Source organism: Paroedura picta, chromosome 2 (genome assembly GCF_049243985.1).
Source record: "Paroedura picta isolate Pp20150507F chromosome 2, Ppicta_v3.0, whole genome shotgun sequence".
Classification (NCBI taxonomy): domain Eukaryota; kingdom Metazoa; phylum Chordata; class Lepidosauria; order Squamata; family Gekkonidae; genus Paroedura; species Paroedura picta.
In genome coordinates, this window is record NC_135370.1 from 31,519,529 (window position 1) to 31,536,387 (window position 16,859).

The 16,859-nt window shown below is 44.5% G+C and overlaps 1 protein-coding gene across 5 annotated transcripts in view; it reads left to right on the forward strand.

The window, feature by feature from the left end:
- Positions 1 to 16,859, forward strand: part of TTN (titin) — a 356,587-nt gene that overhangs the window by 250,780 nt on the left and 88,948 nt on the right. For all 5 annotated transcript variants that reach the window (XM_077319578.1, XM_077319579.1, XM_077319580.1 and 2 more), the window contains 21 exons: positions 858 to 1,054; positions 1,146 to 1,451; positions 1,543 to 1,821; positions 2,712 to 3,011; positions 3,139 to 3,441; positions 3,539 to 3,913; positions 4,016 to 4,318; positions 5,921 to 6,220; positions 6,332 to 6,628; positions 6,720 to 7,004; positions 7,084 to 7,377; positions 8,777 to 9,076; positions 9,184 to 9,492; positions 9,592 to 9,782; positions 10,954 to 11,383; positions 13,194 to 13,502; positions 15,548 to 15,696; positions 15,786 to 15,818; positions 15,912 to 16,041; positions 16,136 to 16,435; positions 16,525 to 16,842. In XM_077319578.1, coding sequence (XP_077175693.1) covers positions 858 to 1,054; positions 1,146 to 1,451; positions 1,543 to 1,821; positions 2,712 to 3,011; positions 3,139 to 3,441; positions 3,539 to 3,913; positions 4,016 to 4,318; positions 5,921 to 6,220; positions 6,332 to 6,628; positions 6,720 to 7,004; positions 7,084 to 7,377; positions 8,777 to 9,076; positions 9,184 to 9,492; positions 9,592 to 9,782; positions 10,954 to 11,383; positions 13,194 to 13,502; positions 15,548 to 15,696; positions 15,786 to 15,818; positions 15,912 to 16,041; positions 16,136 to 16,435; positions 16,525 to 16,842 — 5,708 coding nt within the window. The remainder of the gene's footprint in view (positions 1 to 857; positions 1,055 to 1,145; positions 1,452 to 1,542; positions 1,822 to 2,711; positions 3,012 to 3,138; positions 3,442 to 3,538; positions 3,914 to 4,015; positions 4,319 to 5,920; positions 6,221 to 6,331; positions 6,629 to 6,719; positions 7,005 to 7,083; positions 7,378 to 8,776; positions 9,077 to 9,183; positions 9,493 to 9,591; positions 9,783 to 10,953; positions 11,384 to 13,193; positions 13,503 to 15,547; positions 15,697 to 15,785; positions 15,819 to 15,911; positions 16,042 to 16,135; positions 16,436 to 16,524; positions 16,843 to 16,859) is intronic.

Sequence of the window (16,859 nt, forward strand, 5' to 3'; positions counted from 1 at the left end):
TCAGAAGCTAAGCCACATCAGGACTTGGGTTGGGAGACCACCTTGAATGACCAGGGCTGCTAGGCAGAGGAAGACAATGGCAAACCACTTCTGCGCATCTCTTGCCTTGAAAACCTCATCAGGTAGAACTTCATTGGGTTGTCAATGAGTCAATTGTAAATGGACTGCCCACTTTGCCCTTGGATGACTAAGAGCAATGTACGGGGTAGCAAACATAAAATCCAAACAATCCTTATCCATTGGTCGTCTTAACATTTTGGAAACTGGCCGGTGGGTGGAGCGACCTGCCTGCCACAGACACGGGGCACACACATGGTGAGGTTTAGAAAGTCAAGTGTCAAATCAGTTTTGTTGCCGCAGATCTACTCTCACATCTTCATTGTGAGATATGGGACAATTAACAGTTGTGAAAAGCTTGTGAAACCAAGAGGAAATTCCAGTCAGTCTCCTGCATTGAGCAATGTATAAATTCCTCTCCTCCATATACCTTAAGTCTTTAGTAAGAGGGGGCAGCAATTTCCATTGATTCCTCCCTGCCACCACAGACCCCCTTTTGTCCACAAGGCTTTTTCTCTGGTTCTGCTGACCCCAAAGAAACAAATTCTTAGGAGGCTCCATGGGCTACAATAGTAGGGAGGGAAATTTGAAAATCTTACTCTACGAAGTCCATGGGAGTTGGATACACCTCAGTTTATTATACAGCGAATGCGCACTGGAAGGGTGGGATATATATTTAAAAATGGTTATTGCTATTGTTCCATAAATGATCAATTTGCTTTATTCCATCTTTATTTCCTCTACCTGATTTTGCTGCACAGTCGTTGGCACGCCCCTTATAACATCTCTCCTTGCTATAGGTACGTTATTGAAAAGAAGGAAAAGCTGGGCACACGGTGGGTGAAAGCCGGCAAGACAGCGGGCCCCGACTGTCAATACAGAGTGACTGACGTCATTGAAGGCACAGAAGTGCAGTTCCAGGTCCGTGCTGAGAATGAGGCTGGTTGCGGCCATCCTAGCGAACCGACTGACATCCTTGCCATTGAAGATCCAACAAGTGAGTTACAGAGTTCATTGGAGTGAACGAAATGTTAGGACAACCTATTATTCAGAACAGAAACCCACATATGTCTTTTCTGTTGTGGCAGGCCCTCCTTCACCTCCTCTGGACTTACATGTGACAGATGCAAGCAGAAGTCACGTTTCCATTGCATGGAAACCACCAGAGAAGAATGGCGGTAGCCCCATCATTGGCTACAACATTGAACTCTGTGAAGCGGGGACCGAAAAATGGATGAGAATAAACTCCCGACCGGTCAAAGACTTGAAGTACAAAGCAGAAGAAGGCATTGTCCCTGACAAGGAGTATGTCCTGAGAGTCAGAGCTGTCAACGCTATAGGAGCTAGTGACCCATCCGACATCTCAGAAAATGTTGTGGCCAAAGATCCAGATTGTGAGTATTTTACTGGTTAGCAATACTAAACAACGACGGGAGAATAACCTTGACAACTTGACTGAAATTCTGTTTCCGGGCTTTCTTACAGGTAATCCGACTGTCGATATAAAGACTAAAGACCTTGTTGTTGTCGAAGGGGAGAAATTACGTATCGATGCTCCCTTCAGAGCTGTCCCTTCTCCAAGCATTTCATGGCACAAAGATGGGAAAGAGCTTAAAGTAGGTGACAGGACAACCATGAAGAGTGACTACACCTCTGCCTTGCTGGAAATCACTAATGCTGTACATGCCGATGCTGGTGTTTATACTATCACCTTGGAGAACAAGTTGGGTTCAACAACCGGTTCAGTCAACGTCAAAGTAATAGGTAATTTATCATTCTTTCTTAGAAGACCGATGGTGAGCCACTGGCAAGGTCTTCATTCCTTGGCTACTTCATAGATGCATAACCAAAGATAATATCTGTAATGGATGACCCAGTTACTGAAATAACTAGTCATTTGACTGGGGAAATGGTTATCAGCCAGTGCTTGAAACTGTCAATTTTATACACTTGGCCGATTTATTGGTCATATACTTTATGCACACATGAATAAGACTATATCATTTTGTTTGTTTATTCATACATTTATATTTATATTGTCCCTGCCATCTCGGGGTGGTTTACATCATATAATAAATACAATTCTTTCAAAGTTAAAATTGATTAAAACGCATTAAAATACCAACAATTAGCGAGGTCTCTATTGATGCTCCTCTTCTGGGGGTAGCCGGTCGAAGCTGTCTACATACAGCAGGGGAAGCCCTTTATGTTGATGGAGTCATTTGTCTGAACAGGGCTCAACCATACACCTGGCGGAAGAGCTCCATCTTGTAGGCCCTATGCTAGTTCTGTTAGGGCCATGATGTTCTCCAGGAGCTCATTCCACCAGGCAGGGGCCACGGCCAAAAATACATATACATTGGCCTGGATTCAGAGATTTGTGATCAGAGCTCCACTCATGGAATAGTTCTTTGCTACCTTTCCTTTCGTGCTGCAGCATTCTGCACATATACTCTTCCAGAACCACTCTTGAATGGGGTGGGAGGCACCATGGTGGAGAAGAGTGCCAAAGGAGGGACCGGTGGAAATCAGCTCATTCCCAAGATAGTACAATGGGTTGGTTCCAGCCCAATATTTCTATTCTATTCTATTAGCAGGCGTATTGTTGCTTTCTTAACTAAATGCTATGTGCTTATATATTGCTATTCAAATAGGCCTGCCTGGACCCTGCAAAGATATTAAGGCAAGTGAGGTGACTAAAAGCTCATGCAAAGTGGCTTGGGAACCACCTGAATTTGATGGCAACACTCCCATATTGCATTATGTGCTGGAACGGAGAGAAGCTGGCCGGAGAACATATACACCAGTGATGTCCGGTGAGAACAAGCTAGCCTGGAACGTAAAGGACCTTATACCTAATGGTGAATACTACTTCCGTGTTAAAGCTGTAAATAAAATCGGAGGAGGTCAATACCTTGAACTGAGAAATCCGGTGATTGCAGAAGATCCAAAGCGTAAGTTTTCACATCACTAATTGAAACCCAGAGCAGTCAGTAGTTTTTCTATGCCTTCTTTGTAATTCTTTTTATGCTTTTTATGCTTTAATTCTTCTATGCTTTCTTTTTAATTTTCAACCTACAGAGCGTCCAGACCCACCCATTGACCCTGAAGTTCACAATCCAACATCCAAGTCAGTCACGTTGACATGGAAGCCACCATTGTATGATGGAGGATGCAAAATTATGGGCTACATTCTAGAGAAGATCGCTAAGGGAGATGACAAGTGGGAGAGATGCAATGACTTTTTGGTTCCTGTGTTGACCTACACTGTGAAAGGTCTTGAAGAAGGCAAAGAATACCAGTTCCGTGTCCGTGCAGAGAACGCTGCAGGTGTCAGTGAACCTTCTCGGGCTACTCCTCCGGTGAAAACCGTGGATCCCATTGGTATGTTTTCCTTATTTTTCCCCCTCCGGCCTGTTAATGTTTAATAAGTGCTACTTTCCATTCAAATGCGCCATAACGCTCCATTTTGTGGTTGCAGAGGCTCCAAAAGTCTACCTCAGCGCTAGTCTACAGGGTGGTCTTGAGGTGAAGCAAGGTTCTGAGATTCCCCTTGAAGCGCATGTTTCCGGGTCACCGTATCCAGCTATCAGTTGGCTGTGGAATGACGACATCATTAAACCAGAAGAAATTAAGAAGAGGGTCACCAAAATTACTCGGAGGAAGAAAGGCGAAGTTGAGGAGGATGAGCCTTTCCACTTGTCTCTGACAGAACGTTTGACCATTGACAACAGCAAACAAGGCGTCTCTTTCATGGGAGTTCGGGACTCGATCCGAGCAGACCACGGCACCTTTACGATCCACGTTCAAAACGATCATGGGGTTGCGAAAGCTTCCTGCGAAGTCAACGTGTTGGGTACGAGCAAAGACGCGTGAGGTTTTGGTTTTTTTCTTCAGCCTCCAAGACGCGAGATCTTTGTAGCGGTGCTCACCGTTCTTTTTTATTTGAATTACACAGATGTTCCCGGACCGCCGGTCAACTTCGTGTTCGAAGAAGTTAGGAAAACTTCCATCGCTTGCAAATGGGAACCTCCCCTGGATGATGGCGGAAGTGAAATATTGAACTACGTCCTGGAAAGGAAAGACAACTCCAAAGCGGACATCAACTGGGTGGTGGTCACTTCGACGCTGAGGCACCGCAAATATATTGTGCCCAAGCTGATTGAAGGGAAAGAGTACCTCTTCCGTGTGAAAGCCGAGAACAGAGTAGGGCCTGGACCCCCATGTGTTTCGAAACCGGTTGTAGCTCAAGATCCATTCAGTAAGTGTTGCTCTACTGATAACCTTCAGAACAATCTTAGACTCATAGCTGCTTTAATTCTGAAACTACAATTCTGAAACTATAATTCTGTAGATTCACCCAATTACAAAAAATCCGCGAGGAAAGATAGTTATAACTCATGGTTAAGTTTGAGTGCAGCTTGCTTAAAAGCACAAAGGTTAGATGAGATGTCAAATACGAATCTCAACCTCTCTTAATACGTGACTGTACTCGCTTCCATTGTGAAAAAGAGGCCCCCAGAGGATGTGTGGGGCAGCCACTGAGACTTCATTGTTCTCATCCATCCACCCAGTGCAGCTTTGCTGTGGTGGGAGGTTATTGTCTTAATGCTGATCCGCGTGTCCGCCTAGGACAGGGGTAGTCAAACTGCAGCCCTCCAGATGTCCATGGACTACAATTCCCAGAAGCCCCTGCCAGCATTGTAGTCCATGGACATCTGGAGGGCCGCAGTTTGACTACCCCTGGCCTAGGAGACCCACATGGATGGAACCAGCAGTCAGATAAATAACTCGCCTCCCACAGCCCTCCTGTGCTTGCAAAACTCCGCATGGTGGAAGGGAGGAAACACCTAGGAGCACATTTCCTCTAAACCAGGGGTAGTCAAACTGCGGCCCTCCAGATGTCCATGGACTACAATTCTCCTGGGAATTGTAGTCCATGGACATCTGGAGGGCTGCAGTTTGACTACCCCTGCTCTATACATACACACACACACTATTTTGAAGGTGAGTGAAGTCAAACATTAAAAGCAAGTTAGATTGAGGTTGCCCCAACCCATGATTCACATCATATCTATCCCCCAAAAAAAGGGTCAAAAGAAGGAAAAAGCGCTCAAGCCTCTGTAGAGTAGAACGTATTGTAAAACTGAATATTAATATTTATTAAAATTAAAAACCCAAGGCTTAAAATATAGCCTCATTAAAATCCAAGGGTACATTCATTTATGCTCTAGTCTATACCAAATTAAAGACTAAAATACATTTAGTGCAGATGAAGTCAACTTTATTAGAATATATATGATTGTTGATTACTACACCTATTGCAAGCATGGTAAAGTCTTAGGCAAAGTATTGGCATGTAACCAACTACGTTCCTATGCGCACATGCTTCCTGAAATCCAAACTATACATTATACAAGAATTCCATGATCTGATCTCCTGGGGTATTTGTATTCAACCCTTTTATGCCACTTTTTCCCTGTCTCAATCCCTCACAGCCTCTGCCCCGTTGCTCGGTCCATTGGGGAAAACATAGTAAAAGCCAGCTTGGTATATTGGTTGAGCAGCAACCTCTAATCTGGAAAGTGCACCTCCAGATGCAGCTAGCTGGGTGCCCTTGGGCTCATCACAGCCCTGATAGTGCTGTTCTGACCCAACAGGCCTGTCAGAGCTCTCTCAGTCCCACCTCCCTCACAGAGCATTTGTAATGAGGAGAGGAAGGGGAGGAAATTGGAAGCCCCTTTGAGACTCTTTCGTGCAATAAAAGTGGGGTAGAAAAACCAACTCTTCTTCTTCGTGGTGCATACAGTTTGGAATAATCTGCTAAAAATGTGCACCTCTGTCTTTCTCTTTTTAAAACTAGCTCCTCCGGATGCACCTGATAAACCTGAAGTGCACGAACCCAGCAGCAGCAGTATGTTGGTTAAATGGAATGAACCCAAAGATAATGGTAGCCCCATTTTGGGATACTGGCTTGAAAAACGTGAAATCAACGGAACTCATTGGGCTCGTGTGAATAAAGAACTTATAAACACCTTGGAAACAAGAGTTGAAGGTCTTTTGGAAGGGCTAACTTATATTTTCAGAGTTTGTGCCGAAAATGCAGCCGGCCCTGGCAAATTCAGCCCCCCATCGGACCCTAAAACTGCACAAGACCCAATATGTAAGTTTAATCGGCAGCATGGCCAGTGAGTACGACTAGGGTAGATTCAAAAGTCTGTTCATTGTTATTTACCTGTGTTATTTTTTTTTTCTTTTTCTCTTTTTCCTTAAGTGCCTCCTGGTCCACCTGTTCCAAGAGTTGTTGACACAAGTTCAACATCTATTGATCTCGAATGGGATCCTCCACTGTACAATGGAGGTAGTGACATCACTGGATACTTCGTCTACAAGCAACTGGTGGGCTCCAATGAATGGTCTCGCTGCATGGACAAGTCTATTAAGGTCCGAAGTTATATAGTGAAAGGAATTAGGGAAGGTGCTGATTACAGACTTCGCGTTACTGCTGTTAACATCGCTGGGGAAGGACCCCCTGGACAAACAGAACCTGTCACGGTTTCAGAACCCCAAGGTACTGAGATCATGTAAAATTTAAAGTGAGGTGTGAAGTCGATCATGGGATCATAAACTGGATTAAGGTGTCTCTCTCTTTTTGTACACAGAACCTCCCACCGTTGAACTGGATATTTCTGTCAGAGCAGGCATTCAGATATTGGCAGGTCAGACTCTGAGAATTCCTGCTATCGTTACTGGACGCCCTGCCCCTACAATCGTCTGGACGCTAGAGGATGGGGAAATTGACAAAGAACGGGTTGTGATTGAAAATGTCGGCACCTCCTCTGAACTGATTATCAAGAACGCACTCCGAAAAGATCATGGGAGATACGTGATCACCGCAACCAATGACAGTGGCTCTAAATTCGCTGCAACGAGGGCGGAAATATTCGGTAAGAAATACTGCGAGCAGCAAAACGGGTAGAAAAGAGGTTTGCGCTTTTTAGTTACGTGCTGTGCCTTCTTTTTCAGACGTTCCTGGACCAGTGACTGACCTACACCCTGTGGTGGTGAACAGGAAAATGTGTCTGCTTAACTGGGATGATCCCAAAGATGATGGAGGAAGTGAGCTCATAGGCTTCCTTGTGGAAAGGAAAGACGCCAAAATGCACACCTGGCGACTGGCCGTCGACACAGACAGATCTAAGTGTGACATTACGGGCCTTGTTGAAGGACAAGAATACAAGTTCCGTGTATTCGCCAAGAACAAGTTTGGCTGTGGCCCACCTGTTGAACTGGGACCTATCTTGGCTGTTGACCCCAAAGGTAAGTGTGTGTGTTTTTTTTAATAGGGAACCATTAGAGCACCTTGAAGAGAGGATATTTCAACTACTTTGTATTCCCTATGCATGGAAGAAAGCAGAATATCATTCTTCTACATGAACATCACTAATCCCCTGCACTTCATATCTACAAGCCAGCATTGGGATTGTAATAGTTGCTAGTGGTGACTGAGGTCAGGTGCAGCACAGGTCGCATGGCCTAAAAAAGGAGGAGGGGAGGAGAAATAAGTTCAGGTACAAAACAGTATTATACTGATCCTTGAGGTATCTTAAGAAAGGTAGTCATGTTGTTCTACTGTAGAAGAGCAAGATTTGATTCCAGTAGCACCTTAAAGCAGGGGTAGTCAACCTGTGGTCCTCCAGATGTTCATGGACTACAATTCCCATGAGACCCTGCCAGCAAATACTGGCAGGGGCTCATGGGAATTATAGTCCATGGACAGCTGGAGGACCACAGGTTGACTACCCCTGCCTTAAAGACCAGCAAGGTCTCTAGGTTAGAAACTTTCAAGAGTCCAAGAAGAGAGTTTTGATTCTTGAAAGCTTCACGCAAAAGAGAAGGGTGAGACAGCACCTGTAGCACCTTAAAGACCAGCAAGGTTTCTAGGTTAGAAACTTTCAAGGGTCCAAGAAGGGAGATTTGATTCTTGAAAGCTTCACACAAAAGAGAAAGGTGAGACAGCAACCAAGGAATGTCCAGATCTTTTAAAAGATCAGAAGTTTCAAATGGACATATTATACACAAGGTTATGAAAGCACAAACCAGAGCTGGCCAAACTGTGGCTCTCCAGATGTCCATCGATTGCAATTCCCATGAGCCCCTGCTAGCAACATGCTGGCAGGGGCTTATGGGAATTTTAGTCCATGGACATCTGGAGAGCCAGAGTCTGGCCACTCCTGGCATAGACCTACATGACTACAGGGGGGGGGGGATATTGGCCACTAGTGATCAGAATGTACAGGTTATTAAGATTCTGGCCATGGAGGCTGCACATTGTTACCATGCAAGGAGAGGCAAAAGCTAACTGTTAAAAAATGAAGTTTCTCATTTTGCAGAGAGAATACTTGGAAAATCCCCATGGTTTTATGAGACCCCTAAAAACAGATGTTAGAATTAGCACAATACTTCTTGATCAGGATGGATATTTCATGTTAACAGCTGAAGAAAGAGGGTGTTTTCTGGTGAGGGGGATGTACTTTTTAATTACCACTGCTCCATGCCCTGAGCCTCTTGGATAGGGTAGGGTTTATAAATCCATACAAATAAAACAATAATTTAGCATTGTTGCCTTCTCCACCAATGCAATTGCTCAATGATCAGGGGAAAGTGTAATGTTTAAGGAGTGTTTCTGTCACATAAGGGCCTTTCTCATCAAAAACAGGTCCGCCGACATCACCTGAAAGGTTCATGTACACCGAGAGAACAAAATCTAGTATTACACTTGACTGGAAGCCGCCCCGTAACGACGGGGGCAGCCCCATCCTCGGCTACATTGTTGACAAAAGGAGACACGACTCACCCGATTTCGAAAGAGTCAATAAGAGGCTCTGCCCAAAGACATCGCTTCTTGTCGAAGACCTTGCCGAGCTGCATATGTATGAATTCCGCGTCAGAGCCGTCAACGAGATCGGAGAAAGCGAACCATCCCTACCACTCAATGTAGTTATTCAGGATGATGAAGGTGAGGGGTTGTTGACAGAACGGCATCTGATTATTTTTGTATAACTGGAAATTAGATCCCACGGCCTTTCTGACATTGAATTGTTCGTTGCACCTCCTTTGTTCCAGAGCCTCCCACCGTGACATTACGTCTGTCTGTAAGGGGAGATACCATCAAGGTGATGGCAGGACAGCCCGTCAACATGCCAGCCGACGTGACCGGGCTCCCATTACCGAAGATCGAATGGTCTAAAAACGATGTCGTTATTGATAAAACATCAGATGCGCTTAAGATAACCAAGAAGGAGGTATCTAGAACGGAGGCAAAAACGGAACTCAGCTTACCCGTGGCCAATAGAGGAGATACGGGCACTTACACCGTTACTGCTTCCAATCGCCTTGGCACGGCATTCCGCAACGTTAATCTTGAAGTGTATGGTGAGTCTGTGGCTTGCTTTGGAAAGGGCAACGGGAGTTGACCGTTTTGGTTTGTTTTTGGTGCAATCGTCACGCTCTGTTGAAATTGGTTTCCTGTAGATCGTCCTTCTCCACCGAGAAACCTTGTGGTTTCGGACATTAAAGCGGAATCTTGCCAACTGACTTGGGATGCTCCACTCAATAATGGCGGCAGTGAAATTACTCACTACATTATTGAGAAACGCGATGCAAGCAGGAAGAAATCTGACTGGGAGGAAGTATCCAGCACTGTTGTTGACAGGCGATTTGGGGTAAAATTTCCACTCCCCCCCCCTGGTTTAAAACTGCATGATCTTTCAATCGTTTTCAATTTAGTGAGCTAACTCAGTTTCTCCCCGATGGGGACCGAAAGTAGCTTACAACATTATTCTCCCTGCCCTTATATTTTATTCAGAATCAGAATTAGAAGCCCCTTATTGGCCTACCAATATTTTATTGTCACAGCAACAAATCCATACAATGGGTTGGTCTGAGAGAGTGACTGGCCCATGGTTACCCTGTAAGCTTCCATGACAGAGAAGCTTAGATCTCCCAGACCATAGTCTGATATTCTCATCATTGTGCCACACAACAATAACATTTATTCTTCAAAGGTATGCCCCAGTAACATCTAGACAAGATTACTGCAATGCATTCTATGTGGGGCTGCCATTGAAGACTGACTTTGAAGCTAGTGGGTGTAGAATGTTGCGGTCAGAGTGTGCCATGAGTAAAGTGAGCTTTAGTAGCCCTATCACTCTAGTCTTGTTCCATCTACGCTTCTAATTTTCTTCCAAGCTCAATTCAAGGTACTGGCATTGACCTTTAAAGCCCTGTACAGCCTGGGACCAACCTGCCTTAAGGACTGCCTTCTCCTATGCAATCATTCCCATTAATTCTGGACATTCTTGGAGCTTCTGTTTCTGTTGCCCCCACTATTTGAAGCTAGACAGGGCTGTTGGGTGTTTTTGTTTTTGTTTTGCCAGCTGACTTATGGCCACCTCGTGGGGTTTTCAAGACAGACATTTAGAGGTGGTTTGACATAGCCTGCCTCTATGTCATGTCCCTGGATTCCTTGGTGGTATCCCATCCCACTACTAGCCTCCAGCCCCCTCTCCACCCTGCTTAGCTTCCAAGGTCTGAGAAAATCAGGCTAGTGAGATTTATTCAGATCAGGGCAAACAGTAATATACAGTATTTTAATTTCATACATGTTTAAAGTATAGATTCAAATTTCAAAACAAACTAACTGGTTAAAAGCACACAATGAAACAACAAAAGAACGCTATTCTATGCATACAGAATAATTCTTAAATATATTAGAATACAAATGCCTGAGTGTAGTGGTTTTGGCATGCCATGTCTAAAATGTTAGGAGATTCACAGGAATTCAAATTGGAAACTGATTCTTTTAGCCTAATTCATTATTGTTTTGTTTTACAGGTCTATAAGCTTATCACAAATGGCGAATATCAATTCAGAGTTAGGGCTGTAAATAAATATGGAACTAGCGATGAGTGTCTTTCAGAGAAAGTGGTCATCAAGGATCCCTATGGCCTTCCCGGACCGCCCGGAAAACCAAAGGTCACAGACCACACTAGGTCATCAATGGTGGTAACATGGACACCTCCCCTGGACAATGGTGGTGCTCCAATTACTGGCTACTGGCTGGAGAAGAAAGAAGAAGACGGTGTCTATTGGTCACGTGTCAACAGGGCTCCAGTAACAAAGCCAGCGGTCAAAGGACTGGAATTCACTGTACTACGTTTGATTGAAGGTGTTAAATACCAGTTCAGAGCTATGGCAATAAATATGGCGGGTGTTGGTCCTCCCAGTGAACCATCAGACCTTGTTGAAGCAGCAGATCCTGTCTGTAAGTATACAAAGTTTATGGATGGTGAGCAATAAGTAACTCAAGGGACAGAATGTGCCACTTTTGCTTCATTTGTTTTAGCCTCTTTCCAAGAAGGATCCTGTGATTTCAACATTTGAATATTTACAATTTTTCATTGCAGAAGAAAATATTGTCATAATCTATTTCAAGTCTTCGTTGGTCTGTGGCACATTGGTAACAATATAAAAGACCAATTGGGCAAGGGGGAGCATATAGATGTTAAATAACATTGGGAAGAGAATATCTTCCAGTGGAACCCTGCATATCAGGGCATGCCACTGGGCAGTCCTCTTCCTTAGTGCCACCCTCTATCCCCGACACTAGAGAAAGGATTACAGCCATTTATGGGCTGTGCCTCCTATCCCCATGTTAGGTAGGCATCAGGCAAGTAGCCCATGATCAATTGTGTCAAACACCACTGTTAGATCTAATAGATGTAGCAGATCTATCTGTCTCTGGAAATCATCCATGAGGACGACCACAGCCGGTTCCACCCCTTGGCCAGGCTGGAAGTCAGACTGGAATGGATCAAGGACTGATGTTTTTTCTAGGAAGTTCTGAAGATGTTCACCAACCACCTGCTCAACCACCTTACCCAAAAATGGCAGATGCAGAACTGGGTGGTAGTTGGTTGGCTTAAACTCTGTTTAAGATCACATGGTAAAGATACAAGTCATCCTTTTAGCAGAGATGTAGCACACATACATGGAGGAATTACTACCGGGATCATTAAACCCTTGGTTTCTCTTCTCCCTTTTGAGCCCAGGCATGCACAGAAGGCTATTACACAAACTGGCAAGTCTGAGTGTGAATATTACTCCATCTTATTCAGAGCTCAGCATATAGAAGATGTGGCCTTGTGTAGACCATTTATGCACTGGAGGTTTCATGCCGGGCTGCAGGCTGGAGTTTTAGTCATGGCAGGTTGTCCCACCTCTTCCTGCACCCATATGGGGGAGCATTTGGCCTGGTGCCCCTCAACTGCCCCCTATTTGTGCTCCTTCATGGGAGCTGGAGCAGTGAAGTTCTCAGTGCATAAACGGCAGTAGGTGGGGGGGGAACAGGATTCTAATGGTTCTTCAGCAATTGTTCCCTGCATTCTTTTTGTATTTGGGCATTATGGTTTGTGACGGTTGGGTTGGTGGAATCCAGATGTGTGTTTTTTTTCCCCCAGAAGTGCTTAACCACAGTCTCCTTAAAATTTTCTAGGAAGGTCCCTGAGGTTAGAAGGGCGTTTTAGAAATAAAGCATGATTCTGATTATTATTCTAGATTTTTCATTTACTTCAATGCAGAAAGCGCACGAAGGAGCACCATTATTATTATTATTATTATTATTATTATTATTATTATTATTATTATTATTATTATTATTATTATTATTATTATTATTATTATTATTATTATTATTATTATTATTATTAGATTTCTAGCCCACCGCTCCCCTGAGACTCGTGGCGGGTAACAACATGTAAAACCCCCATAAAACCACTAGTACATAAAACATCTAAAACAATCCCCAACCCACCCGACCCACCCTACCTGATGGCGGCGGGACTATCCGAAAAACCCAGGGGTCACTGCTGATGTAGATGTAAAGGGGGGCCCAATCTAAAAAGGGGGGCACCGGGCTCAACCATAGGCCTGGCGGAAGAGCTCCGTTTTGCAGGCCCCGTGGAAGGATGGCAAATCCTCCATTATAATGCCAATACATGCATTAGAATGCCAATGCAGTATTTTAGTGGGATGGCACAGGAGTGAGTTTGAAATGTTTTCCATTTGCTCATTAGTTCCTCCGGGAGCACCATCATGTCCGGATGTCACCGACAGAACCAAGTCAACGATCTCTCTGGCATGGAAACCTCCACAGAAAGATGGCGGCAGTCCTATTAAAGGATACATTGTTGAAATGCAAGAAGAAGGTAGTACGGATTGGAAGAGTGCGAATGAACCAGACAAGCTGTTCCCCACCTGCCAGTGTGTTGTGCCTAACCTTAAAGAACTCAGGAAGTACAGATTCCGAGTAAAGGCTGTAAACGCTGCCGGGGAATCCGAGCCAAGTCTTGCAACTTCAGAAATCCCGTGCAAGGAAATTCTAGGTGAGCACGCTGGTCTTTAACACTGGTACTTAACTTTAACACTCTTTTCATTTGGATAGACACCTGTGAAGGGTGAAAAAACTGAATTGCTGAAGTCACAGGCCAATGCTTGAGTACTGTATAGCGGGGGTCATCAACCCCCGGTCCGCGACCTGGTACCGGGCCGTGAAGGCCACAGTACCAGGCCGCCGGCAGCCACGCCTGCCTCCACCCCCCACAGTGAGAAGGAAGGGAAGAGGCAGGCGCGGCCGCCAGCATGGATGAAAACGTGCATGTGCGGCAACTGTGTGCATGCACGTTAGTGCTCCCTGGTAGCGAAAATGCGTACGCGCTGCAACTGCACATGCACGTTTGCGCGCAGCTGCCGCGCGTGTGTGTGGCACCCGGGCCGTCCGCTCTCCCCTCACCCCCGGCGGCGGTCCCTGACCTCAAAATGGTTGGGGACCGCCGCTGTACAGAACAATCTTTATTCATTGGGGACATAGGGGTGAAAGGAGAGCGTGTTTTGATGACCTCATGAATCAGTCTAATGGCACCATTGTCACAATAGGTGCAGAGCCAAAGAACTAGGCAACTTAGGAGAGATCAGAGAAGGAACTATCAGCATCTGAGATCTTTGTGCACACAGTTAATGTGCAAAGTCTATACACTCACAGAGCTCAAGGGAATAGATCCAGACAGTAGACGTGTTAATCTATCTGTAGAAGATACCGGAAGAAGTGAGCAGTGACTCCTGAAAGCTCATACCCTGCCACAAATCTTGTTAGTCTTTGGGGTGCCACGGAACTCTTTCTCTTTCCTACTCTTCTGGAGGGAAATTAGATGAGAAATAGTTACAGTTTCATTGATGTTACCTCTTCTGTTTTGTGGCCTCTAGTCTGGTCACTTAAAGCAAGACCTTTTTTTAAAAAATCTGTTCTGCCTGTCACACCACATGCTGACATGGCTAGGTCCTAAAATCATTGCTTGAAAGTCTGCTTTTTTTCCCCTTTCTCTTAATTTTTAAAAATTCCTTTTGCTAATAAATGTCAGTCAGTCAGTAACCTTTTATTGGCATAAAATATGTATAAGACTTTTAAAAATAGGGTTTAAAATTTCAACAAAATAATAAAATAGGCCATGGGGTTACATAACCAAACAGATCTTAAAATGATTAAATAAACTATAAAAGATAAAATACAAGGTAGGCAGCATATTATAAAAGCATCTTAGTTAAAACTCTGGCAACTAAAATGGTCACCTCCGGGTCTTTGTCAGAGAGCAGAAATTGCAAGGTCATAGATTTACTTCTTTCCCAGCAAAGCAACAAAGCTGTCATCCCGACACTGCTCATATAAGGGGCAATTAACAAAATGTGTGAGACAGAGTCAGGGCAGCCAGAACCACACGGACAGAGTCTCGCATGGTATGGGATATGGTGGAATCTTCCCTCTAAGACCTTTGAGGGGAAAGCATTCATTCGTGCCAGGAGAAAAGCTCTTCTCAGGGGTGTACAAGCCAGCCTGGTGAAAAGTGCTTGCGCATTATCATCATCATTATTAAAATTTATAAAACGCCCATCCCTAATAGAGTTGGGATGGTGTGCACCTAAGCCGGTTTATCCACGTAGCACATGCTACAGGCCTTGCAATTCCAGGGTCCCTGCACAGTGCTGTCCCACCATGGATCAGGGCAGTATCCTCTTTCCCCCTCTTTGAGGATACTCAGAGTGACAGCCCTTTCCACTGTAGGGGACCCCTCCACCCCCAGTCTGGTTGTTCCTGCCGCAATTGTACTCCGCTTGGGCCCCGCAAATCCTTAAACTGACTGTGGTGCTATGGGCCCCACGAATTCTTAAACCACTCCTGCGTACAACATTTTAACCACAGTTTATTAAAAATACATATATTTGCAAAATATCCAATCTCAGTCTTGCTTGTGAATTACTTCTCTCGTGATAGGTTCATTGGAGGAATAGGCTGCTACTGTTGAGATACCTGTGCACAGTTTAGAGGAGTGATGTGATAAACTACATGGATTTTGATTGTATTGCTTACACTTTGCAGAGGAGCCAGAAATCTTTCTTGATATCGGAGCACAAGACTTCCTGTCCTGCCGTTCTGGGGCAACCATCAGAATCCCGGCAATTATAAAGGGCCGCCCAGTCCCCAAAACATCTTGGGAGTTTGAAGGCGAAGCAAAGAAAGCCGTAAAGGTCTGTTAAAAAGCAATTGCTGATTTGAAAATCTCTTAACTAACTTCATTTCAGTATCTCTTATGTTTCTTTCTCCTCTTTATTTAAAGGATGGAGTTCATAACGTACCTGAAGATGCTACGGTAATCAATAGCTTCTCTTTTAATTCATTGTTTTCAAGAGGTTTTTTTTTTAAAGAAATCTGAATAAGTTCATTTTTAATTTCCTGTATGCAGGTGGAATCCACTGACACTACTTCAGTAATCACTATCCCTGTATGTAACAGAGGTCACTCTGGGAAATACAGTATTACAGCGAAGAACAAAGCAGGACAGAAAACTGTAAACGTCCGCGTGAATGTCCTTGGTAAGACATGTGAATCTTACATTTGAAACATTCCATTCCACAAATTATGACGTAAACTTAGCTGTGAAATCGCTATTTTGTGTCGTTCCAACAGATGTTCCCGGACCACCAAAGGACTTAAAGGTGAGCGATATAACCAGATGTAGCTGTAAGCTTGCGTGGAAAATGCCAGACAACGATGGCGGAGATCGAATCAAAAACTATATCGTTGAGAAAAGAACCGTTGAAGGGAGAGCATGGACAAAAGTTAATCCAAACTGCGGCGGCACGTCTACGGTCATTCCTGACCTCATAGCAGGACAACAATATTTCTTCCGTGTGCGAGCCGAGAATCGCTTTGGTGTTGGACCCCCGGCAGATACAATTCAGAGGACCACAGCAAGGGATCCAATCCGTGAGTTAAATCCAAGGGAAACATTTGGGTTGACTAATGATACCAGAAATAGCCATTGATACTTATTCTACTTTACTTGCTTTTTAAAGAACCTCCCGATCCACCTATCAAACTCAAGATAGGGATTGTGACTAAGAACTCGGTAAGCTTGACGTGGAAACCTCCCAAGAATGATGGCGGCGCTCCTGTGACACATTATAACATTGAATGCCTTAGCTGGGATCGTACTGGGGAAGGGAAAGAAACCTGGCGGCAGTGTAATAGACGCGATGTGGAAGAAACAAAGTTTACGGTAGAAGATCTCATAGAAGGTGGAGAATATGAATTCAGAGTGAAAGCAGTCAATGAAGCAGGTCCAAGTAGACCATCAGCTACTGTGGGGCCAATCATCGTCAAAGATCAGACGTGTAAGTACTGCAAAAAT